Source organism: Nannospalax galili, unplaced genomic scaffold, assembly GCF_000622305.1.
Source record: "Nannospalax galili isolate Female #2095 unplaced genomic scaffold, S.galili_v1.0 scaffold135, whole genome shotgun sequence".
NCBI lineage: Eukaryota > Metazoa > Chordata > Mammalia > Rodentia > Spalacidae > Nannospalax > Nannospalax galili.
In genome coordinates this window covers 2,078,900-2,104,542 of record NW_008338998.1, presented here as the reverse complement: position 1 = coordinate 2,104,542, position 25,643 = coordinate 2,078,900, and the positions used below count along the sequence as shown (strand labels likewise).

At 42.5% G+C, this 25,643-nt stretch overlaps 1 protein-coding gene across 5 annotated transcripts in view; it reads right to left on the bottom strand.

Moving 5' to 3' along the window:
• Gabra5 (gamma-aminobutyric acid type A receptor alpha5 subunit) overlaps positions 1-25,643 on the bottom strand; it is a 124,132-nt gene that overhangs the window by 5,130 nt on the left and 93,359 nt on the right. For all 5 annotated transcript variants that reach the window (XM_008833636.2, XM_008833635.2, XM_029563800.1 and 2 more), the window contains 3 exons: positions 24,688-24,831; positions 22,058-22,210; positions 9,606-9,817 (listed from right to left, as the gene is read on the bottom strand). In XM_008833636.2, coding sequence (XP_008831858.1) covers positions 9,606-9,817; positions 22,058-22,210; positions 24,688-24,831 — 509 coding nt within the window. The remainder of the gene's footprint in view (positions 1-9,605; positions 9,818-22,057; positions 22,211-24,687; positions 24,832-25,643) is intronic.

Sequence of the window (25,643 nt, the reverse complement as noted above, 5' to 3'; positions counted from 1 at the left end):
TCACACACGTGCAGCGGCCAGGCAGAGTGCAGCTCATTAGCCACGTAGCAAGATCATCAGGCTGGCAGCACCTGTTTTTGGGCTCACCATACTTCAGAGTTGGGGTAAACAAGCGGGATTCACGAGCCTTGGCAATCAGCCAAGAGTTGAAGTAAACAGCACGAGGTTTGGCAGCCAGCCAGGGTTCCATCTTTGGCTGGCTCGGCTGTGCTCGCTTCCCACATACTACCATCATGAACATATATTTACCAAACTCCAGTGCTTCCAACTTCACAGAAACAGTACTGCAAGTATTTAGGACCCAGATTAATCCCAACTCATTGAGAGTAGGAGACTTCAAGACCCCATTGTCTCAATTACATAAGTCAACAGGACAGAGAATTATCAGAGAGACATCTGAATTAAACAATACCATATATCAAATGGACCTAACAGACATCTACCAAATATTCCACCCAAGCACCAAAGAATATACTTTCTATTCAGTGCCCCATGGAACTTTCTCCAAAATCAACCACATACTGGAGCACAAAACAAGCCTCAACAAATACAAAAATACTGAAAAAATTCCATGCATTCTATCAGACCACAATGTAATGAAGCTTAAAATTAACACTGGAAGAAACCCTAGTAACTACATGAACACATGGAGATTAAACAACACACGCCTGAATGATGAATGGGTTAAGGAAGAAATTAAGAAAGAAATAGAAGTATTCCTGGGACTAAATGAAAAGGATAATACAATACAATAAAACCTCTGGGACACATTGAAAGCAGTCCTCAGAGGGAACTTTATAGCTATAAGTGCCTACATTAAAAAATCAGAAAGAATACAAATAAATGACTTAACATTGTGACTCAAGACACTTGAAAAGCAACAACAAATGAAATCCAAACCCAGCAGACAAAAAGAAATAGCAAAAATCAGAGCAGAAATTAACAAAATAGAAACAAAGAAAACAATACAAAGAATCAACAAACCCAAAAGCTGGTTCTTTGAAAAGATAAACAAGATTGACAGGCCCCTAGCCCAGTTAACCAAAAGAAAGAAAGAGCACCTCCAAATCAACAAATCCCCATTCAGAGATGAAAGGGGAAACATCACTACCAACACCAAAAAGATCCAGAACATTATAAGGGAATAATTTAAAAACCTATATGCTACTAAATTTGAAACCTAAAAGAAATGGATGGGTATCTAAAAGCGTGGGAACCACCAAAGCTAAACCAAGAAGAGATCAACAGCTTAAACAGACCCATAACACATATGGAAATTGAAACAGTAATACAAAACCTCCTGACTAAAAAATTCTCAGGACCAGTTGGATTTACAGCAGAATTCTACCAGATATTTAAAGAAGATCTCTATCCAATACTACTTAATTTATTCAAAAAAAAGATAGAAATGGAGGGAGAACTTTCAAATTCCTTCTATGAAGCCAGCATCACTCTAATACCCAAACCAGGTAAAGATACAACCAAAAAAGAAAACTATAGACCCATATCCTTAATGAACATAGATGCAAAAATTCTCAACAAGATTCTTGCAAACTGCATACAGAAACACATCAAAAGGATCATCCACCATGATCAGGTTGGCTTTATCCCAGAGATGCAGGGGTGGTTCAATATATGTAAATCAATAAGCATCATAAATTAGATAAATGGACTCAAAGACAAGAAACACATGGTCATCTCAACAGATGCAGAGAAGGCCTTTGAAAAAATTCAACATTCATTTATTTTCAAAGTCCTAGAGGGAACTGGACTGGAGGGAACATGCCTCAATATATTTAAAGCCATATACAACAAATCCACAGCCAACATCTTTCTAAATGGAGAAAAACTGGAAGCATTCCCACTAAAATCAGGAAAATCAGGAAACAGACAAGGCTGTCCACTATGTGCACTCCTCTTTAGCATAGTGTTTGAAACTCTTGCAAGAGCAATAAGAGAAGGAAATTAAAGAAGTAGTAATTGGAAAAGAAGAGATCAAATTATCCTTTTTTTTTTGGTCTTTTTGAGACAGGGTCTCGCTGTAGCCCTAGCTGGCCTGAAACACACTATGTAGACCAGGCGGGCCTTGAACTAACAGAGATCCTCCTGCCTCTGTCTCCTGAGTGCTGGGACTAAAGATGTGCACCACCATGCCCCGCTGAAATTATCCCTTTCTGCAGACAATATGATATTATATCTAAAAGAAGCTAAAAATTCCACCAGAAAACTCCTAGAAATGATTAACCTTTTCAGTAAAGTGGCAGGTTACATAATTAATCTATAAAAGTCTGTAGCCTTTCGATATACCAATAACAAGCAATCAGAGAAAGAGTACATGGAAACACTCCCTTTCAAAATAGCCACAAAAAAAAATCTTAGAATAAACCTGACCAAAGACATTAAAGACCTCTACAATGAAAAATTTTAATCTTTAAAGAAAGAGACTGAGGAAGACACCAAAAGATAGAAGGACCTCCCATGCTCATGAACTGGAAGAATTAATATTGTGAAAATGACCATCCTACTAAAAGCCATTTATAGATTCAATGCAATGCAAATCAAAACCCCCATGACATTCTTCACAGAATTGGAAAAAAAAATCCTAGGATTCATACGGAAGCACAAAAGACCTCAGATAGTCAAAGCAACCCTGAGCACTAAGAACACTGCTTCTGGGCGGGGGGGATTACTATACCAGATTTTAAACTATATTACAGAGCTATAGTCATAAAACAAAATGGTACTGGCACAAAAATAGACCCATAGATCAATGGAACAAAATTGATGACCCAAATATGAGTACATCATTCAATTTCATCCACCTGATATTTGACAAAGGAGCCAAGAACATTCACTGGAGGAAAGACAGGACGGTCAGCAAATGGTGTTGGCAAGACTGGATCTCTACCTGTAGAAGAATGAAACTAAAGCCCTATCTTTCACCTTGCACAAAAGTCAACTCCAAATGGATCAAAGACCTCAATGTGAAGCCTGAAACTCTGAAACTCTTTGAAGAAAACATTGGCAATAACCTACAAAGTATAGGTGTAGGAAAAGATTTTCTAAACCAGACATCAATTGCTCAGGAAACAGGGTCAAGAATCAACAAATGGGACCTCATTAAACTAAAAAGCTTCTGTACATCAAAAGAAACAACTAACGAAGTGAAGAGAAAATCCACCAAGTGGGAATAGGAGAAAATCTTCACCAGTGACACATCCGACAGAGGTTTAACATCCAGAATAAATAATGAACTCAAAAAACAGGGTATCAAGACAAGTAACCCAATTAAAAGATGGGCTAAGGAAATAAACAGAGAGTTCTCAAAAGGAGAAGTAAAGATGGCTAAGAAGCATCTTAAAAGATGTTCAACATCATTAGTAATTAGGGAAATGCTAATTAAAACCACTTTAAGATTTCATCTTACCCCAGTCAGACTGGCTAAGATCAAGAGAACAAATGATACCAAATATGGGAGAGGATATGGGGAAAGGGGAACACTCATCCACTTCTGGTGGGACTGCAAACATGTTCAACCCCTATGGAAAGCAGTGTGGAGAACTCTTAAAAACTAAAACTGAGCCAGGCGTGGTGGTGCACACTTGTAGTCCCAGCACATGGGAGGTAGAGGCAGGCAAATCTCTGTGAGTTCAAGGCCAGTCTGGTCTACACAGTGAGTTCCAGGAGAGCTGGGCCTACAGGGAGACCCTGCTTAAAAAAGACAAAAAACAAACAAACAAAAAAACCCACTAAAAACTAGAAATGAGCCTACCATTTGACCCAGTTATATCATTTAATAGCATATACTGAAAGAACTCATCCTACTGCAGAGACACTTGTACATCCATGTTTTTTGTTGCTCTTTTCACAATAGCTAAGAGATGGAAGTAACCTAAGTGTGCCTCAACTACAAGTGGATAATGAAAATGTGGTACATTTACATAACAGTTCTACTCAGCAGTAAAGAAATGAAATCATGAAATTTGCAGGTAAGTGGGTGGAACTCAAAACTGTTATACTAAGTAAAGTAACACAGACTCAGAAAAACAAACAACATATGTTCTCACTCATTTGTAGATCCTAGCACCAAATCCTTGTAAGTGAGTATGTATCCAAACATAACTACAGGAACCAGGATAATGAAAAGGAACCAGGGAGGTAAAGGAAAAGAAAGATCCTGAGAGAGAAGAAAGTTAGGAAACAGGTGCTACTAAGGGAGATATGGATAAAAATGGGATTATTTAAATGGGTTGGGGGAGGGAGGGTTATAGAAGGAACCTTAGTGATAAAGGGAAAGGAGAAGCTCAAGAGAGATGGGACCATAGGAGAAGGGTACTATCAAGGAAGAAATGGGGAGAAGTTTTAAAAAACCAGAGGGAACCATATTAGTCCAACAACCTACTAACAAATTATACCTACAGCTAGTTCAAGGAACAAAATACATGTCTAGTCAAGGTTAATCTGAGAATGTTTGGTTTTTGCCCAAGCTTTATCTGCATAGCACATGGTAACTAAAAGTACCAGACTGGTAGAACTAACCTTCTTGGATATTTAACAGCCATACTTTGGGGCCTATGCTAATCTAGTCACAGGGACTTAAAGGACAGTTTTTCTCCATGCCCTCCAAGGTCGACTAAGTTCCAGGGGAATAAGGAGCATCTCTCAAAATATCCTGTAACTGTGATGAGTCAACTATCTTCTTGTTCAGGGAGGCCAAGGAGACCCCACCAGATGGACTTGAACCAGTGTCCAGTCTACAAAGGGGAGGGTCTACAAAGAGAAAACATTTCCTCCATGCTTCCACGTGAAGCCAGCCACGGTCGAGCAGAACCTTTGACTTATCTTCACATAGATAGAACTGCTAAAAGAAAGGAGCCAGGGCTCCTTCCTAGCCCATGTGACCCCTGAGGAATAGGTACTCAATTGACCTTAAGAGTAAAAATAAATTGGTTCATTTGGGTCAACTGTATGGTCTTAAACACTCAAAAGGAAAGTATAACCAAAGAGTAACATGATCAGTATATTTCTTTAAGAGTCCATGTATATAACTAAAGGTTACATAACAAGAAACAGTGCCAGACAGGAGATATCTTCCTTTCAGCTGTTGTCCAGGGTGGGCCAAGAGACTCCCAAAATTACTCAAGCTGTTGCCACAGCCCTTTATGGCCTCCCAGAACTTGAAGGTAAGACCCTACTGCCAAAGACAGAACATACGTCAGACACAGGATTTGGAGAAATAGAGCTGAAACTGACCAGGAAGTCACTGCCCCTGAAGGCAAGCTCTCATAGCTTTGGAGAACACTATGGAAGTGCCAAGGGAAAACATCAAAGGATGATCCAGCACCAGCTTCAAAATCAAATAACCACAATAACCAACAACCAATAAATGGCCAGCACAGCATACTCCATTGCTGCATTAGTGGCACTTTTGTCTTGGGGGCAATCAACAGCTACCTATTTTGACTAAAAGCCCACTCAAAGGGAAGAAAATCAAGTGTGGTAATATAATCTAATACACATGTTTGGAATGGTCATAGAAATTCTAGAAAACCCCAAGACTATCACATTGCTAGACTAATATGATTTCTCACTATGTGCAAAATATATATCCTTATATTTACAGACAAATATCCCAGTTACCTCGCATCAAAGAAGCTTATTTTGCACCAGTCAGAGACAATTACCAAGTACCACAATGGGTCACACACAGACATTGTCTATGAATTTCCCAGGCCTAAGGGACACATCTGCAATGCAACCTCTATACGTAAGGCTCATGGAACATAGAACAGGGGTAAAGAAGAGGACACTAAGGAACCAGTTCTCAACAATGAAGCTCCCTCATGCTGCAGAGGACCAAGAACACAAAAGGTCACAAATGGCCAAAGTGTAGAGATCAAGTCTGCTGAATGATGGTCCTTGGACAAGACCCCTTTATTAAACTTGATCCACCCAAGGCTCAGGGACCATCGAGGAAGAGGGAGTGGAGAGACTGTTAGACCCAGGGAGGATGGGCATAACCACATGGAAACAGAGTCCTACAAGCTCCTGGGAACCTGCTCATATGATTCTATAGCAATGGTGTCAGCATACACAAGTCCCATGCAAACTCAGGCAGACAGTAACCCAGCATAGAACCGGGAAAATGAACAGCAGACCCAATCTTATCTAAAGGAATGTCGGCAACTGATCACTGCTAGATGAAGAAGAGCTGATTTTCCTAAAACAAGGAACTCTAGATAGGATGGCTAGCCTCAGTGGATGGACTTGCACTGGGGAATGGCTGGAGGTACTGACAACACAGTGGGCAGTGACAGGGATGACAGAGTATATGGGCTCCAGTGGGGAGGGGGGGCTATGGGAGGGTGCCATTTTGGGTGCACGTATAAAGATGAGTAAGATTATTTGGTATGTTCTGTATGAAATACACACAAAAAATCCATTAAAATTTGGAAAACAATCACTAATGTAAACAAACTAAAATGTATAAAGGAAAAGCAGCAAGGGAAGGCAGGTGAATACAGAGGTGAAGCAAATGCTGAGCCAGGTACAGGGATTATGGAGACCCCCTGGGGACCATGGAAGGGCAGAGTGGGAGGGAAGTGGGCAATGCTGCAAAACCATCATGTAAGCTCCATGCTGGTCTGTCAGAAGAAATCATTAAGTATGACTTACTGCTTGAACAGATTTCATCTCTGGGAGTCAGGAAAAGAATAGAATAGAAGACAAAGCTATCCCTCAGTATCCTTGGGCGATTTGTTCTAGGACTCCACAGTTATCAAAATCCCAACCTGTTCAAGTAACCTATATAAAATGGCTTAGGGTTTACGTATAACTTATTCACATCTTCCCATGTGCTTTAAAGCATATATAGATAACTTCTAATTATTTAAATATTTTATTTATTATTTTTATTTTATGTGTATGAGTGCATTGCCTGCATGTATGTGAGTGCACATGTGTCGTGCAATGCTGTGGAGATGAGAAGAGGGCTTTGGATTCCCCTGGAACTGGAGTTAAGGACGGTTCTTAGCCACCATGTTCTTAACACAATATAAATAGCTGTTATACTGTATTGTTTAGTGGAAAAAGGACCAGAAAACAAATTTTGTGAACATTCAGTACTTGAAATATTTTCCTCAGCAGTTTGATTTGTGGTTAGTTGAATCCAAAGATACGGAACCTGTGAATACGGACAACCAGCCACACTACTGTGTCATGATGCCAAGTGTTTTAACTAGGAGGGAAGAGCATGAAGAGTGCAGAACCACTGGGCTCAGTACAGTTCCAGCGGGTGTGGTCGACATGGAGGTAGGTTCTTGGATCTCTCTTCCAGAAAAGCTTTGCTGCTCAGCTGTGAACACTGTGGCCAGCTCTTTCAAAGACAGCCTCCCTTCAGAAAGCTGCTTGTATCTCTAGGTACAACCTCCCTTGGAGAGGAGATACACATCTAACAGCAAAGGAGCATCACTTCTCTGCCATGTCCCCAGAGTGCTTGCTCTAGAGCTCCAGTATGGGTGATCTGAGGCTTTGCTGAGTCTGAGCATAGAGCAGCAGCATCTTCCGCCAAATCTCACTTTCTCCCTTTTCACATATCAACATCAAGCAATGGCAAGCACAGTCTATTTTCTTTGTTAAGTTCTTGTAGCTTCTAAGTAATCATCAATTTACAACAGCAGATTACCATTAGGTATATACATTCACACTCACTCCCTGGGTAGTGTGCCTGGCCTGTCTGACAATGTGATGCTGCACGCACAGAGCCCTTCCAGCATGGGGGTGGGGGCAGCACCAAAGCCTTCCAGGAAGCAGCTCATCATCTTGAAGTTTCATAGGAATGACTATGGCACACTGTGCATGAGATTAACCAATCCACATTCTTGTCATCTGCTGCTTCCCAGGTCTCCACACAGACCTAGGACAGAATAGTACATGGAGCCTGCTCCAAGCCATGTCAGCAGCTGATGTTAGATCTCTCCAGCTGCCCTTGTCCTCGGTGTCTACCTGCACTCAGTCATGGGCCTGCTGCATTGATTTGTTCAATGGCCTCTCAAGAGTCCTTCTATTCAGACTTGGCCAGCTCTAGTCTATCACCAGTGGCAGACTAGCAAACATCTGTCCAGGCATCCGGTAAACATCTAAAGTCCAGGAAGCTGGCAAACATGTCTTCTTGGCATGGGGTGGTTCTGGGTAGCACCCTCTCCCCACACTCCATTTTTGTTCCTCTCCAACAAACAACCTCCATGGCTGCCTTGGCTGCTATTTTTAGTCTCAAAGTCTGAAGACAACCTGTCTTCACAAATATTTTCACAGATCTCCACAGATCATCCACTACAATCAGATCATTCTTGTTTCTGCAGACCCCAAAAACCCGAACAAGCACTGTGTCGAAGCAACAACCTTTAGGCAAGTGCACCCAATGGTCAGATACCTAGTGAGCTTGGATGAATAAGCTCGGGGTTAGCATGCTTTCATAAACTGCTCCTTAGGTATAAAGAAAACTTAAAGATTAGACTGTGGCACACTCTCAATGAAGCCATCTATTTATCAGCCTTTTCTCTCCTGTCTTCAAGAGAAGGAAGTTCTGACATGGTGAGCTGGACTTGAAGGTGGGGCTCTGGAATAGCACAGGGCATGAGAATGGACTGCTGCCTTGGAAGCAAGGACAATCCATGGTAAAGTCAGAGCCTATGACTCTTCTTGGGGAAAGAAATGCAGTATCCAATCCCAAAGCAGGCAAGGGCTGAGGGGAGAACAGAAGCAGGCATCCTCAGTGGGATGAGAGTGCTTGTGTGTGGCCCCGAGGCGGGAGGTCAGGACATCTAATTCCACCTGTATCTGAACCCTTCTTAACTCCTTTCATGCTGACTTCCAGAGGACAGGTTAGGCTTTCCTTTCAATCTTCCCCCAATAGCACTGATTTCATCTTCTCTCAGCACAAAGAACTTGCTTAAATATGTGTTTTATATATGGTATAATTAGCAGTTTGTCAAAGATCGTTTTATTTTCCATGTATGTACATTTTTCCTCATCTCCCTTTGGAAATGATTCAGCTTGAGACCTAATGCAACTCTTTTCCTTAAGCTCTTTCTTAGATTTAGGCAAAGTCACCTTGAAATATTTAGTGAATCATGATCATCGGAACAGAGCAACTTCTTACAACCACTCACACTCAGAGCCAGAGTGAATCAAATCATATTCTGGGTCTGTTTGTCTGACTGACAGTGTCTATTATACGTGTGTGTCCTCTGCACAACCTGATGACCACCTCAAAGAAGACACAGTGAGTGACTCAGTGGCAAAGAACAGGCTGGAAAGTGAATCTCACAGTTAAAACTTCAACAAGTCATTCTTGGATGACTTACAAAAATAACAGACTTCAATATAATAAGCCGAAGTCATTTGTATAATAGACTTTTTGCTTGAACGAAATTGGTGATTTAAAATATATTAGACAAGTGACCTGCTGTAAGAACTTGTAAAGGCCTTACATGTAAATGGAAGAATTATTTTGAGGGGAGAGACAGGAAGGGGAAATCACTTGTCTCATATTTGGCTCAGAATCAATGGAAGCTGAAAGAAAGGAGGAAGACATAAGTGACTACCTTGATCTTAGCTGCTTCCAGGGCCTTCTTGCCATCCCAGGCCCATCCTCTCTTAGTAAAGTAGTTGACTGTGGCAAATTCGATTAGCGCAGAGAAGACAAAGGCATAGCACACAGCAATGAACCAGTCCATGGCCGTGGCATAGGCCACCTTAGGCAGCGAGTTCCGGGCACTGATGCTGAGTGTTGTCATGGTGAGCACTGTGGTCACTCCTACGAGGTCATGTTGAGGACAGAGGAGAAAACGAGAACAGAGGTCAGTAGTTCCAGCCCCAGAGCTCCCTCCTTGAACTTGACAGAGCTCAAGGCCTCCTGCTCTAGCCCTAGCTGGCTCCTTTCTCCTTTCTCCATGAATGTGCTGATGGTGTTCAGCACACACTAGGTAATGCAAACATCACTTACCTGGTTGATCATGGTTGTCTCCTTTCTCTCAAATACAAGCTGAGAAGGGCAAGGATTTTAGTCTGAGTTCTATCTAGCTCTATATTCCCTTTCTTTGGACAAATCTGGGCAAATGTTGATATTTGCAAAGATGATGTATTAGGTGAATGGTGTCTTTGTGATACTAAGGCAAGAGCTTGGAGAGCTTGGAAAAGAGACAATGACCTTCACACAGCCCTGCACAGCCTTCAGCAGAGTACTCTGCAAAGATTCATGTAGATCTTGTAAACAGTGGGCTGGAGTAAAGTGATGTGATATGTTCTTTCCTTATACATTGACCGGCATGCAGACTTCTGAGAAGCTAGTGCAAGTGCAGGAGACAGGGCTCTTCACTTCCTTAAAGCAGGAACAATGCCCGCTTGGACTGTTGTGGCCTCTGGAGAAACACTGGAGTGACCATGTCCTTCGGCAGAGGACATGCCTTTAGATGGGAAGATGTGCATAGTATCAACTGTGTGTCAGCTTCTGTCCAAAGCTACATTCTGGAAGGTATACTGTCCCCAGTGGACAGGTGGACCTGGAGATTTATAGACATTCAGCATTGCACCCGAATTCCCTGCTTGTAAAGGAGACAGCCCATCTCTGGAGTTCAGGATGGAGACTCTTAAAATCTAGGCAACTTCCCTCTTCACATACTTCTTTCAGCATGCACATGTACCTGTATGAGGGATGTGGCTGTAATGTACCTGGTATGGGTCAAATTGTGATGCCGTTAAAATTAACATGTGGAAGTCCTAACTTCTACCACCACAAAATGTGATCTTATATGTAACTGGGCCCCTTATAGAAGTAATGATATCAAAATAGGAATTTGTTAGACCAGAATTCCTTACAAGGGGAAAGTTAGAATAAACATGCACACTGGGCACACACTGGGAATACGCTGCCACAGGTCCAAGAACTACCAGAAGGCAAGGACAGACCTCCTTCACAGACTCAGGATGAACCAAACCTTCCAGGATCTTGGGTCTACCCTTTAGAATTGTGGGACAACAAACAGGTTTCTAAGCCACTCAGCTGGTGGATCCTTGATATGGAAGCCACAAGAAGCTAATATAAGGTGAAGAGCTACAAGCCAATGGTGGTCAAGAAGCTCTGAGCTCTTCTGCAACTCCATCCTTCACAGGCAGGATGTGTACCCATAGCATGGACCTTGCCTGGAATCAATGCCAAAGACATCAGTAGATGTCTTGATTTTACATCTTGCTTTTCCTTAAAAATCCAATCAATGGCTTGTGCTGGGGGAAGAGTTCAATACAGAAGCTCAGACAGGCTCTTACCTTTTCCCCAGTCCTTTAACTTTTGAACATATGTTAGGAATCTCCAAGAAGGAATAGACTCTCAGAGGAGATGCTTTTCAAATTTTTTCCCTTCCTGACTATTAAATTTCCACTGAAGTATTTGTTAGGTCCATTAACTTAGGGAGTAAGGACTGCCTTGCCACGAATTAATCTCCATACCTTGCTTAAATATCTTAAGTTGAGTCAGGTTAGGGAAGATGACAGTTCGGAGTAGAATGATGGGCAGGGGGCACTCCCATGCTCCTCACCATAAAGCCCCCAGGCTCTTGGGCTTCCCACACACCATCAAAATAAAGTGCACCTTCCAACTGTGGACAGGCAATTGCAGAAGCAGGAGCTAGAGTATGAACTGTACTTACAGACAGACATTGTGGGAATTTCCCAGAACAAAGAAAAAACAATGCAACATGGTCTACGCCTGAGTTCAGATACATAACTCTGCCAGTCATGATCCTGTAGCACCGAACACCCAATCAGAATACGTGTGCTATCATACTTGGGAGACAAAGCAACCTGAAGTATAAAGGGAAACTAACATAAGGTGTAAAAGGCTGGGTGTTCCTTTATTCAGGGCTCAGCTTTTGAGAACTATCTCCCGAAGCCAGGTGTTAGCACAAATAAACTGCTTCCTAGAGGAAAGAAAGGCCTTGGTGTCTAGTCTCTATGCACATACTACCTGCAATAATTTGGGCTCTGTTGAAACAGTGAACTGCAAAACTGCCTCTAGCATCTCGAAGCGTGAGTGCTGTGGTTTGGACAAGTGTAGGCCCAAAGGCCTGATGTGTTAAAGGCTAAGTCCCAGCTTGGGGTGCTAGTGGGGGTGATGGAGCCTAGTATGTGATTTTCTAGTCATGGGGCATACCCTAGAAGGGGATATTGGGATCCCTGCTTTCTTTCTTTCTTTCTTTCTTTCTTTCTTTCTTTCTTTCTTTCTTTCTTTCTTTCTTTCTTTCTTTCTTTCTTTCTTTCTTTCTTTCTTTCTCTCTCTCTCCCTCCCTCCCTCCCTCCCTCTCTTCCTCCTTGCCATAGGTGAACATCTTTGGTATGGTGTAATGCCTTAGGCCCCAAAGCAACACACCCAACTGACCATGGACTTAAATCTCTAAAACTTCGAGCCAAAATAAGCCTGCCTTCTTTTAAAATTGATTGGCACAGGTATGCTTTTACAATGAGAGAAAGTTGAGTAGTGCAATGAGCTTCAAGATGATACTCAACTCTGACTCTGTGCCAAAGAACCTTCTGAGCTAGATCCTTCTGTACTTGATGTTCTAGGGACACACACACACAAACACACACACACACAAATGCTTTTCTAGATTCTTCTTAGATAGTGTCATTGTTTTGTAGCTGTTTACTCTGAACTGAAACAATCTCTCCTGTGCTAGGTAGCTGCAGCTGTCAACTTGACATACTAGGAAAAGGGAACCTCACTGAGGCATTTCTTTTGTCAGATTGGTATGTGGCCCTGTCTGGGAGGCATTTTCTTGATTGTTGAGTGATATGGAAGGGCCCAGCCCACACTGAATGTGGAGTGGTGCCACCTCTTGCCAGGTGATCCTAGGTTGTATAAGAAAGCAGGCTGAGCACAGGCCAGGGGGAAACAAAGCAGTAAGCAATGTTCTGTGGTTTATCCTTTAGTTCCCGCTTCTAGGTTCCTACCCCAAGTTCCTGCCCTGGCTTTCCTCAGTGATAAACTGTGTCCTGACAGATAATGAGATAAACTGTGTGTTCCCCAAATTGGTTTTGTTTAGAGTGTTTTATCTTTATTTTTACTTTTTTTTTTTTAATGTGTATGAATGTAGTGTCTGCATGTATTTAAGTGTGCCCTTGTCCTACAATGCAGGTGGAAGTCAGAAGAGAGCATCAAATACCCCTGGAACTGGAGTTATGGATGATTGCTAGGTGCCATATAGGTGCTGGTAATTGTGCTCAGGTTCTCTGCAAGAGCAGTCAGTGCTCTTAACTGCTGAGCTACCTCTCCAGCCCCTGGTCAGAGTATTTTACCACATCAATAGAAAGTAACTAGGACACTTCCTGAGAGGCTCTTAAGATTTAGGAAGTGAGTGAAACTTATCAGGCTGGGAAAGCTCAGGAAACTTACAAATCTCAGGAAGCTCAAAAAGTTAGAAGAGTCACAAGGACCCTTTTCAAGATTTTATGAGCAGTAAACTATTGCTGGAGGAGGTACGCTGGGGCAGAACAGCTGCAAGTTGCCAGGGAGTGGAAGGATGATGTTTTCATGATTCCTCAACCGCACTGGGGCGGGCTTTCCAGGGATACAAATGTCTTTGACTCACTCTTGTTCCTGTAAGTAACACTTTACATGTGAGCGGCCCCAATAAACTCAGTGGTTCACCAAGGTAGGGGTGGGTACCCTGGTCTATCACTAATACCTTACCTGTGATAGACAGACATGTTTTCATGTTTCTTAGGAAAATTGATGCAATTCATTTGGCATTCATGGAAGACTGGGTTTAGGACTACCCAGATTCCAAAACCCATGAATGCTTGAGTCCCTTATATAAAATGGCCCGGAATTTCCATACAATCCATAGTCTCTTATGTACAATGAACCATCTCTAGATGCCTTACAATGTCTTATATAATCCAAACACTAGGAAAAGAGGTGATATATTATTTTTAGGAAATAATTACAAGAAAAAAATAGTTTGGACATGTTTAGTACAGACACAATGTTATTTCAAATATTTTCTATCTGTGGTTGGCTGAATCTGAAAATACAGAACCTACCTATGATAGAATATGTTAATTGCAGAAGAGCCACAAGCCTCATTAGGGAAAGTCATAAATCCCTTAAAGTGTCTAACTGGCTCTAAATTGGCCACCTGGCCTTGCTTAAGCCTTATTAACTGACCACTTCTTGGACTGAGAGAGAGAGAGAGAGAGAGAGAGAGCTGTTTGTGGAGCCCAACTGTCTCCTTTACTGCTATTGAAAACTTACCTGCCTGTCTGAGAAAAGAGACCCTCAAGGACACCAAACCTAGGCACTAATTCAACTCCCCACAAAGTGCAGCCGTGTCTTACAACTTTCATATAACACTCTGCCCCTGCCCCCAATTTCTCTGTCTAGTTGTAGAAGCTTGGTTCCCGTGGATGGCCTCTACCTCTCACTGTATCTTCTTTGAATAAACTAAGATATATTCCTTGCCTGTTGTAGGTCTGGCTCTGTTTTCTTGTCTCCTAATTCTCTATCTTTCCTTTTATTCTCCAAAAATCTAACATATGGTGGTCCATACAGGAAAGGGTTTAAGGGTCCATCCCAGAGGCCCCAGCCCTCTCCAGACCCTTACCAAAGGCCTCTGGGCAGCACTGGACTTGGTGACCATTGAGTGTCCAACAGCCTTTCACTCAGAGCCCCTCCTTGGCTCCCTTCCTCCTAATTCTCCTCTATACCTTCTAATATGCTTTGCTCTCTCCTTTTTCTATATTTAGTCAGACCTCCAGGTAGGGAGGCCACTTTCCATTTATTTTGCCACACCCACCACATCCAGAGACAAGGTAACTCAATCCACTGGGCCTGATTCAGAGGCACCCCATTCAGGTTGGGGGGGAATTCCCAGGGGCCTCCCTCCACTCCATAGTCTTAAAGCTCCAGAGCTGGGGCCAAGAGGGGTGGGGCAAAATCCCTTCCAACAAACCCTATTGTTTAGTGTCAGGAGCCTCTTAAAGGGCTCTGCTGGCAGCAGTTCTGGGGCTTAAAGGGCTCTGTAGTCTTTTGGCCCCCTGATGCACCAGCTCCACCATAGGTTGGTTCCAACTTCAAGGGACACCTTGGAGGGGTGGAACCAACTTCCACTTTTACCTTGTCTCCTTCAGTTTCAGTTTCGGGGAGGTCTACCCACAGGGGATCCAGTAAGGAACTTACGGGGGAACTGATGAGACCCCGGAAACCTGCCCACCATGGGTGCCAAATTATTTTTAATTGGCTCCGAGTATCTACCCACAGGTAACCTGATGAGGCTTCAGTAGCCTATCTACTGGGAGAACTGATAAGACTGTGGAAGCCTGCCCACCATGGGCTCCAAATTGTCTTCCAAAAGATACACCTTTAGCTTGTCTCAAAGCAAACTTAAAGAAAAACCAATTAATAAGACTGAAGCAGCTGAACTTACTTGGCTGTGGGGTCAAAATCTGGCCTCACTACTCCTTCGGTAGCAGCTGCCACTGGCCCCAAATTGGCACCTTTAATCATAATGCTTTAAAAAATTTTTAAATTTACGATAAAACAAAAATGAAAAATGGCATAAGATACCCTATCTGCAAGGTTTCCTCACTTTATGGCCAACCCTCTCTCTGTAGTTCATGTACTACCTATCAGATTCTTTTATGTTGTTAAAGCCTAAAACCCAAACCCAAAAGACTTAGCAGCCCTCTAATCTCAGAATTTGACCCTGCTGACAAACCCCCATCCTACAGTCCTCCACAGGGTTTTGATTAACCCCAAGCCCCAACTGCTAAGCTCCCTCTTCTCCTTCCCTCCCCTTCTCCGGCTCCCCCTCCCTCCCTTCTCCCAAGGTTCACTTCCACCTCCCACCCCCAACTCCTCCCCCCGCCCCAGCCCTTGCTCTTCTGCCTTGCTTTCACTAACACACAGTCATACTGACAAGCTGTATAAAAAAGTAGAGACAAGCCACTCTGTCTCCAGTCAGCCTTCTCAGATTTCTTCCCCTGCAACTTCAGAGTTTCTAAGCTGCTGCTTGCTGACAGCAGTGAGGGACAGCAGCAGCAGCCACAGCAGCAAGGGCAGCATTGTGTCCTGATCTCAGAAGTACAAAAGCCTGTTCACCAAAAACAAAGGCTGGATTTATTAACTGTCCTTCACTGTCTTTTGTCTCCTCTGAGGACTAGCTATAGATTTTTTTCTCCCTAGCTCCTGCCAGGAGAAATGGTGTAATGGTTAGGAACACTGTCTGCTCTTGCAAAGGACACAGGTTCGATTCCTAACAATGAGGTTTTCCTGTCCCTTCCAATTCAATTCCTCTCTTAGTTTTATTTCATTCAATTGTTTATTGACTTTTAAAAGAAACTGTTTTAAGTTTTCCACTAACTACTAAATTATTGCAGGTTTTCTTTCTGTTGAGAAACCTCTGTCCTCCAAGATTTAACTCCCATTGTGTTTACAAGTTATATTAATTAATTACCTTCTTTTATGCTTAATTCATATTCCATGTTCTTTTGGTAAAATTATACTACATGGCACTCTCTTCTAAAGTCAAACAGATGCCTTCTTCATGACTCCTGCAGTGCCTGCTTACAAAAGATCTTCATAATCAAATTTATTAACACATTTTAGGTACACCTAAATGTAATTAATTTCATGTAATTCTGTTGTATGTCTGACAATTGTTTTTATAGTTTTAAAAGTATGTCACATGCTCCTCTATGTTTCCATGTGTTGAGATCTCATGTAATTATGTCATGTGTGTCTACGATAATTGTCTTTATGTCAAAATAATTTCAAATTACGGCCACTTCATTTCTTTTCTTTTTCATTCTTTTTATTGTACACAAAATTGTTGGTTTTATTTTGGGGATGCCCAATTAAAATACACTGGTACAAATTTACATTCAAAGGCCTTTTAAACTCAGATACCCTAATCATTTAAAAATCTATTAAACAATGTCTCTAGGTCTCTGGTTATGTAAAAATCGTATTTGTTAAGTACCTTTTTGGTTCTAGTCTATTCTCAAAAGTTTTTAAGGTGTCCATTTTGTTTTTACATGGTGTACATAAATTTATGATTCTTAAAAATAATTTACTTGGTGTCAAATTAACTCATAAGTAAAGACTCATACAAACTAAAGTTATTAAATTAACCTAAAAATATTTTTTCCAGGTCAAAATGTTTTCCCTTTAATCCTCATCTTAATTCTTGTTCTACATTATGGTTCTTATTACTTAAAAATATACTAATTCTAAATAATAATTACTTCTACTCCAGGAAATATGTTGAACATTTTACCACTATTGTTTCCTTATAGCCAACAAACAGGTACATCAAGGTCCATACCTTTACCAAACAATTGTACTAATATGTTTAAAATGGTTGTTCATCTGTCTGTATGTATAAAAAAAAAACTAAATATTGGTTACATGGCAAATTCTCACAACAAATAATGGATTTGTTTATAAACGTTATTCTCAGGTATCAATGGAAAGATAAAGGGTTGGAAAGTCAAAGTTAGTAAGATTAAAATGGCTAAATATTTCCAAAATAAGAAAATAAAAATGTTTAAGCAAGTTTGTTAAAGGTCTTAATAGATTTATAAAAAATGCAGGGCTGTTGTTGTTGTTATAATAATTACTGTTACAGCTCAAAAAATCAAATTCCTTTTCAGTCTACTTCTCTGACTTGTATTACATACCCAGTCACAGTCTTGGATTAAATCAATACAGATGAGTATTGCAATTACTTGTATCTACTAAAAAAATGTCCTTTTATGTTTCTCTGTATTATACAAGTGTTACTTTTGGTGTTTTCCTTTACCCATAACAAAATAATTTGGCTCATAAAAGCTAGGTTTTACCTCCCAAAACCAAATGGAACAGTCCAAAACAAAACAATTTCATTCTGAGTTTGATCTAAATCCAGATCAGTTCATTTCCTGTCTACAGGTATGTTATATGACCCACCCCACCCGTCACTTCACCCATAATAAACAAAAATAGCCACATAAAAACTACACCCTTATTCTTCTTTTCTTTTTTTCTTTCTTTTTCTTTTTTCTTTCTTTCTTTTTCTTTTTTTTTTTTTTAATGTCTTCAGGCTTTGGAGACAGACCTGAGGGAATTATTTTAAATCCCTTTCTTGGACTGTGCCTACTTGATCTATAATATTAAATCTTTTCCATTCATTATTTATTTAAAAATGTTTACATTTTTGTTCAAGTTTTATCTACATATTTCACAGTAAGCAAAGGTACCAGACCGGTGCAGCTAACCTTCTTGGATGTTTAAAACCTGTACTTAGGGTTCTATACTAATCTGGTCAAAGGGGTTTAAGGCACAGTTTTGTTCTTTGCCTTCCAAGGTCAACTAAGTCCCAGGGGAATATGGGTCATCTCTTAAAATGTCCTGTAACCATGGTGAGTTACCTGTCCTCTTGTTCAGGGAGGTCATGGAGACCGCACTAGAGGGACTCAGGCCAGTGTCCAGTCTATAAGGAGGAAGGTCAGCACAGGAAAACATTTCTTCCATGCTTCCAAGCAAAGCCAGGGTCGAGCAGGCCCTCCTGACTTATCCTCACATAGATGTAACTAGTAAAAGGAAAACCAAAGGAGCCAGGGGCTCCTCCCAAAGCCCGAGTGACCCCTGAGGACCACAGCCTCAAATGACCTTCACAATAAATAAAACAAAAGCCTGAGTTAATTTGGGCCAACTGTACACTCTTAAACACCCAAAAGGAAAGTATAACCAAAAATTAAAATAATCAGTATATTTCTTTTAAAGTCCATAAAACTGTGCTTCCTAGACATTAGACTTAAAAGTTAACATAAAATATTATTTAAAAATTCCCATCAAAATTTCGTACCACCTGCAGCCAAGGGGGACAGTTCTACTATTGTTATTATCAAAATTAAATAATAACTAAATTTCTTTTCTCTCCCTGCCTATAGAAGGCACCTGAGAGGAAACTCACACTATGATTCTAGCCATTCTAACAGCTATCAAAGTGCCCACCTGATAACAAATCCTGAGTCCAGCTGTGACACCGAGAAAAAAAAAAATGGCCCAAGGAATGGATGTTCTTGGAAGGCCCTATCAAGAAGCTATCAAGGAGCTCTAATAAACTTTCATGTAGACATTTATTTTTTTACTGGTTCCCTACCTAAATATGTGCCTAACGACTCTTGTTTTACTTCTTCCTGTCTCCTTCCAGACACCAGTCAAGGAATAACAGTTATAATGCTTTGGGGATTTTTTAGATAGGCCCCCTGAAGAGATACCCCTGTCGCCACAGCCTTCACCCCTGTTCAGCACGGAAGAAGCCAGAATGACTAGACATCCAAATTCCCAATTGGCAACTAGGGTTACTGCTCCAGAAAAAGGAGTTAGGGTAGAAACTGAAAAGAATAATGACAAGTTTATTCCTAGATGAGGACTGGACTGGCTAGATCATCTTCCCATCCCTTCCTTACACTATGCTTAATTAACTGTTGTCTCCAAAATTCTTACAGAATCTCCTGACTGAGCAGCCTGTATAACTGCCAAAACCTGTACCTGAGACCAAATTAAGACAATGCTTCTGCTCCATGCCACCTGAGAACTTTTCAGAAACCAAAAATTCCCTGAGACAAACAGCTTGCCGGCCCTCTGCAGAGAAGCTGTGTCACCTTCACTGACCTAATCCTCTCTTCAGTCTGCTGAGGGATTGTCAAAGTAAGCTCTGATTGATGCCTGGACCAGTCATTGATAGGGATTCCCTTATTGATACAAAAACTGTGACTTCGAAGGACTTTTATGTCCCATACCCATGCCTTGATCTGGTTTTTCCTCACTGTGCCTGTATCTTATTTCCACCAAAGCAATGTGGCCCTCTTTCCATCCTACCCCCTGCCCTCTCCATTTTTATATGACCCAGGGTCTGGAATGATAGAATATGTGAATTGCAGAAGAGCCATAAGCCTCATTAGGGAAAGCCATAAATCCCTTAAAGTGTCTAACTGGTCCTAAATTGGCAGCCTGGCCTTGCTCAAGGCTTATCAACTGGTCACTCCCTGAACTGAAAGAGAGAGAGAGAGACTGTTTGTGGAGCCCACCTGTCTTCTTTAGTGATATGACTCACCTGCCTGTCTGAGAAAAGAGACCCTCAAGGACACCAAACCCGGGCGCTAATTCAGCTCCCCACAAAGTATAGTTGTGTCTCACAACTTTTGTATAAAGCCCCCAGTTTCCTCTCTCTAGTTGTAGAAGATTGGTTCCTGCGGTCAGCCTCTACCTCTCGCTGTATGTTCTTTGAATAAAGGAAGATATAATCCTTGCCCATTGTGGGTCTGGCTCTGTTTTCTTGTCTCCTCCTCCTCTATCTTTCCTTTTGTTCTCCAAAAATCTAACAATACAGAGAGCTGAAAAAGTGTGTGTGTGTGTGTGTGTGTATACATACGTGCTGTGTGTATGTATATGTGTGTGTGTTTCAGACTTCCTTATTACATACAATGTAGTGACTGATGTGAGTCTGATGGAAAAAAATGGGAAAAATCAAGGAAAACAGGGATTTTAATTTTTCTCTGTCTGTCTCTGTCAAAGTTCAGCTGATAAGTTTGTGGTTGGCAGGCTGACACAATGAGCTAGATCTACTTGCCTTCTGTCCTAATGAAACTTCCTCAATTCTGTTTATCTCAGATAGGGACTTTCCACACTCTTTATTTTCTCCCTCAAGAACTAGACAAAACAGGCTGGAGACATGGCTCAGTGATTAAGAGCACTGGCTGCTCTTTCAGAGGACCCAGGTGCAATTCCCATAACCCACATGGCGGCTAACAACCGTCCATACCTCCTGTTCCAGGGAACCTGACGCCCTCTTCTGACTTCTGCAGGCATTGCATGACATGGGCGCACCTACGCACATGCAGGCAATACATTCACACACATAAAATAAAAATAAGACAAAACATTTTAAAAAGAACTAGACAAACTGCATGCTTTTTATAACATTGCAGTTAGCCAAGCTATATGTAATTTGCCTATGCTGTAATCCATTACCAAAGGTATAAAATATATGAACATCTACTCTTCGGGTCCAAACTTTAGGACTTAAGTTCTCTGGATCAAGCTGCAGCCTAAATAAAACCTGCTTCCTGAACCATCCTGGTGTCTTGTCTCATCTTTCTTGCAACAACTATACTTGCTAGATTTTAAAGTTGGATTGCATTTCAAAGGAAACCACCTGAAAACTCACAAATAAGTACTTCATAAGCAATAATACTACCGTCCCAAGTCTAGGGGTATAGCTCAGTGCTAAAGTTCTTGTCTTACATGCATAAGGCCCTGGGAGAGGGAAAGAGAGGGAGGAAAGAATGGACGGATGCCTCTAATCTTAATTGTTTTTATGTTTTTTTGTTTTTTAAAGGCTACTAGTGAAGGAAGATTTTTCAAAATGGAAATACTTATCAAGCAGAACACATATTATTCCCTAAATTCTCATTCAGAGAAAAATCCTAAATCCTATTTCTTAATTTAAAATTTTTAATGAATTAGTCAATTTGATTCCCAGGCCACAGTGAACAGGCAATATTAGAAGTGTAGTGACTATGCTAGTCATCTTTCCGTTACTGTTACAAAATACCTGAGATCATTAGCTTAAAAAGAGGAAAGGTTTGCTTTGGTTCACAGTTTGGGGTCATCCCGCTCTGTTGATTTTGAGCCTGTGGTAGAGCAGTACATCATGGCAGGAGCACATAATGGACCAAAGCACTTCACCTCATGGTAACCAAGAAGCAAAAGAGAGCAAGAAACTAACATCCCAGAGTTCCCTTCCAGGGCACACCCTGAGTTACACATACATGGCCTGACTTATATGAGACCCCTTCGCCTAAAGGTTCTATCACCTCCAAAAAGTGCTAAGGGGGGACCAAGTAGTTAACAAATGGGACTGGGGGGATAGTCAAGGTTCAGTTGTAGCAGTGGCATTGGTCAGCTGAAGTTCAGTCACAAGACTCCAATGTCAAGTCCTAGCTAGGAGATACTCACCAAAAACTGTCCTGGCTGGGACAGATTCTCGATTTAACCAAAAGGACACCTGGGAAAGAATGACTGTCATGATGCAGGGAAGGTAGGTCTGGATGACAAAGTACCCGATCTTCCTCTTCAGGTGGAAATGCGCAGTCATGATGGTGTATTCACCTGCAGACATGCAAAGTGGTGCTATCAGTTCCCTCCATTAGAGGCCAGGACGCCTGCTCTCCCCAGAGGGCCTCACAGCACCCCTCCTCTTCTGCCTTCAAGCTGGGCTAGTACTTACTTGTATTATTTGGTTAGGGAGAGAGTGGAAGAAGATGCCTGGCTTTCTTAGCCTTTCCTAAGCTATCTTATGAGCCCCAGGCCTTGCTGGTGGATGTTTTCCAAAGAAAATCAGATTTGTGTTTCACTAACCTTCAGTCAGTCTATGCCATACTCCCCAGCCCCCTCAACACTTTGCAGGTCACTATACTCAGGATCTGAGGATTTAGTCTTTGCCGAGGGAACTCAGCTCAGAGCCTTGTTGTGGATGGAGAGTAACTTCCTATTTCCCAGCTATGGAGCTCTGGGGAGGTGGGACGGCCACTGTCTTCTAAGGGTTGGTGCTTGTCTAGCTTCAGGTACAGGGTGAGAAGCAGCTGCTCGGGCATCAGATCCTGGAAGCTCATTTTCTCCTCCACCCAGCAGAGAGACTAGCACCCTCTGTTCTGTGAAACTGTGGATGTTTCCTGGGCGATGTCCCAGTTCCTTCTCTGGATTTGCCTGGCTGTGTGGGAGGAGAGTAGGGATATCCCATTCTTTGCTGAGAATGATGCTGTCCTGGTAGTTAACTGGTAAGGAGCTGAGGTGGGCAGGGAATGAGGCCTATTGAACAAGCATGTGTCTCCCTAGAGATGGGGGAATGATTTGAGAAGTAAAGGCTGTTAAGATGTGTCTGGTTCTGGACGCTTCCATGAATGAATGGCATCAGGTGGGTGCTGTAGCTTTGGAGCTGTACTACTGGGCCACTATGGCCATGGGAACAGAGCTTAGGAGAGTCCTCCACTTTAGACTTTAAGTGGAGTCTCACTTGACTGTGTCAGGACTGGGCTTTGAGGTGTTGGAGGCTGCTTACTGTGAGAATCAAAGCCCATAGCTTAGGAAGGCATGCTTCCTGAGACATGTGCTTATGATGTCATAGGTCAGAGAGAAAGGAACCATGGAGATCACAGGAGGTAAAAGCTGTCTTCTTGCAGAGGGAAAAGCCAATGTTCTCAGCAGTGCCTACGTGCGCTGTAGGGGTGGGGCGCACTTTTCCAACAGCCCTAGGATGCTGAGAGCAAGTGAGAGTCCAAGTGAGCTTTCATACAGAAGAGAGAAACATGTATAGAAAATGGGATACATGACTAACAGCAAAGCTTCGTTCTTTTAAAATGACATTTGAAGATGCAAAATGCCATTCTAAATATAGTGGGAATTACTGTCATACTTTGAATCCTTGTTGCTTTCATATTGTTTTATTTTTTGAGTTAAAAGTAACAAAACTTGGTAATGTTATTTAAAAGATGTCTTTGGAGAATGCAAATGGGGCAGAAAGATCAGTTATAAATTTTTAAGGAACTGTATTATACCACTCCAAAAGCCTATGTCAACACAACTTTTTACCTCAAATTCTGCCGCACAGCTTTCCCTGCACTTCCGCAAAGACAGACCTGTTTCCACTTCCTTTTCTAGTGACATGGTACCAGAACAAGGATGCTTTCCTCCCAGGCTCTTTTCATCTCTCAGGGATGCCCAGTGCACAGAGCTGTTGGCAGGCAGTGCCTGACCTCGGCAGGTAAACACCGAGTGTCTTGTGTGCATCCTGCCAGATGCCTGGTCATGAACAAACAGCAAGCTGACCAAGGGCACCACCGAACCTCGGACCACACTCTGTGATCGGGGCTTACTCTTTCCATCCCTCGTTCCTTTTCTCCTCTGTTACATGGTGAGTCTCTGTAGCCAAGTGCCCTGTCCCCCCAACACCACCTGGTTACAGCTCAGGCCATGCCTTGCCCTCACCCAGAAGAGGTGTGGTCACAAAACTTCAAGGTTGCACAGGTTAGAGACACACTCCTTTGGGCTCCCCACTCATGTTCTATCAGCTAAAGCCAGGCTGGCCTTCCCCTACAGAGACAATTTGGAATGCATGATTGGGAGCATCTGCCTCCTCATTGGTGCCATCTCAGCTATTCCTTTTCTATTGCCAGGACTGATTTCAGATTTAACCTCAGGAACAGGGGAGCAGGCAACAGGGAGCATCCACCATCCCTGAAGAGACCACCATGCCTCAGGGATAGGGAAGGGAGCTATATAAGTAGATCCACTGGGACTCCAGACAGGGCCTGCTTGCACAATGGCAGAGGCCAAATGCACCACAGATTAATGCCTTGCTCCTTGCTTCCAGTCACTGCAGCTGGTGCCCTGCTGCCAGCTGCAGGAGGACCCACAGGAGCCTTCCTTCAGCCACTACTAACAGCAGGAGGCAGCTGAGAAGCATGCAGCAGCCAGGGGAGATGCACGGGATCTGTGCCCCTCCACTGTGCTCCCTGCAGAGTGGGGCAGGCAGCCATGGAGCAGGGTGTTCCACAGTCCCTGGCAGCATAGCCCAGATGGGCTCTCACCTGTGCTGGTGCTGATGTTCTCAGTGCCCACTGTCTGCCCCATGAGGTGGTACTGGTTGAGTCTGGAGCCATCTTCTGCTACCACCACAGACTTGGTGGACCCATTGGTCCACACATAGACGACTTCAGAATTAGGGTATGCATCTGCAGGGGGAGGGAAGAAAGTGCCATTAACATAGAACATTCCCTGAAGCTGTGATCTTGGCAAGTCACTTGCATACTCTGTCATGGCCCTTCATCTGTAGAACCCTCGGGGTGATAACAGGCCCTGTGTCTTAGGTTTAAAGACTCTTACACAGTGATGCAGAGCTGTGACACACCAATCCTATTACTACTCCAAATCTTTCCTCTGTGCTGTTAGTGGTGGGGCAGGCAGCACCTCTCCAGCTGGTGTCAAAAAGCCAACTGGTAAAAGACACTGTGCAGATGGAATCAAGGTGATGACCTAAAAATCTGGAGATTATCTCAGATTATCTCTGAGGGCCAGTCCAATCACAAAACAGAGCTTTCTCAGCTAGGAGCCAGGCACAGATTTACAGATGAAGCAAGGAGTCAGCCAGCCACTGGATCTGAAGATGGAGGCAGAGAGCCCAGAGTCAAAAAAGAGAAAATGAGCCCCAGGCTGAAACCAGCAAGGAGACAAAGCCCTTCAGCCACAGCCGCCACCACACAGAACTAAATCCTGCCCCACCTCAAGAGCCTGGAAGTCCACTAGCCTCAGAACCTCCAGAAAAGAGCACCATGATTCTGGCCTTGTGAGACATGGAGTCACCAGCCCCTGATCCCAAGCCCCACTTTTATAGAGCCAGGAGCAACACAGGTATCATTTTAATTTGCTGGGTTTGTGATAGTTTATCATACATGCAGTAGAAGATTAGGATAGGCAGGATGGAGAGAAAACACTAGTCCTTCTCCTTAAGAAATGTATTTTATGGAGGACAACAATAGCTATTACA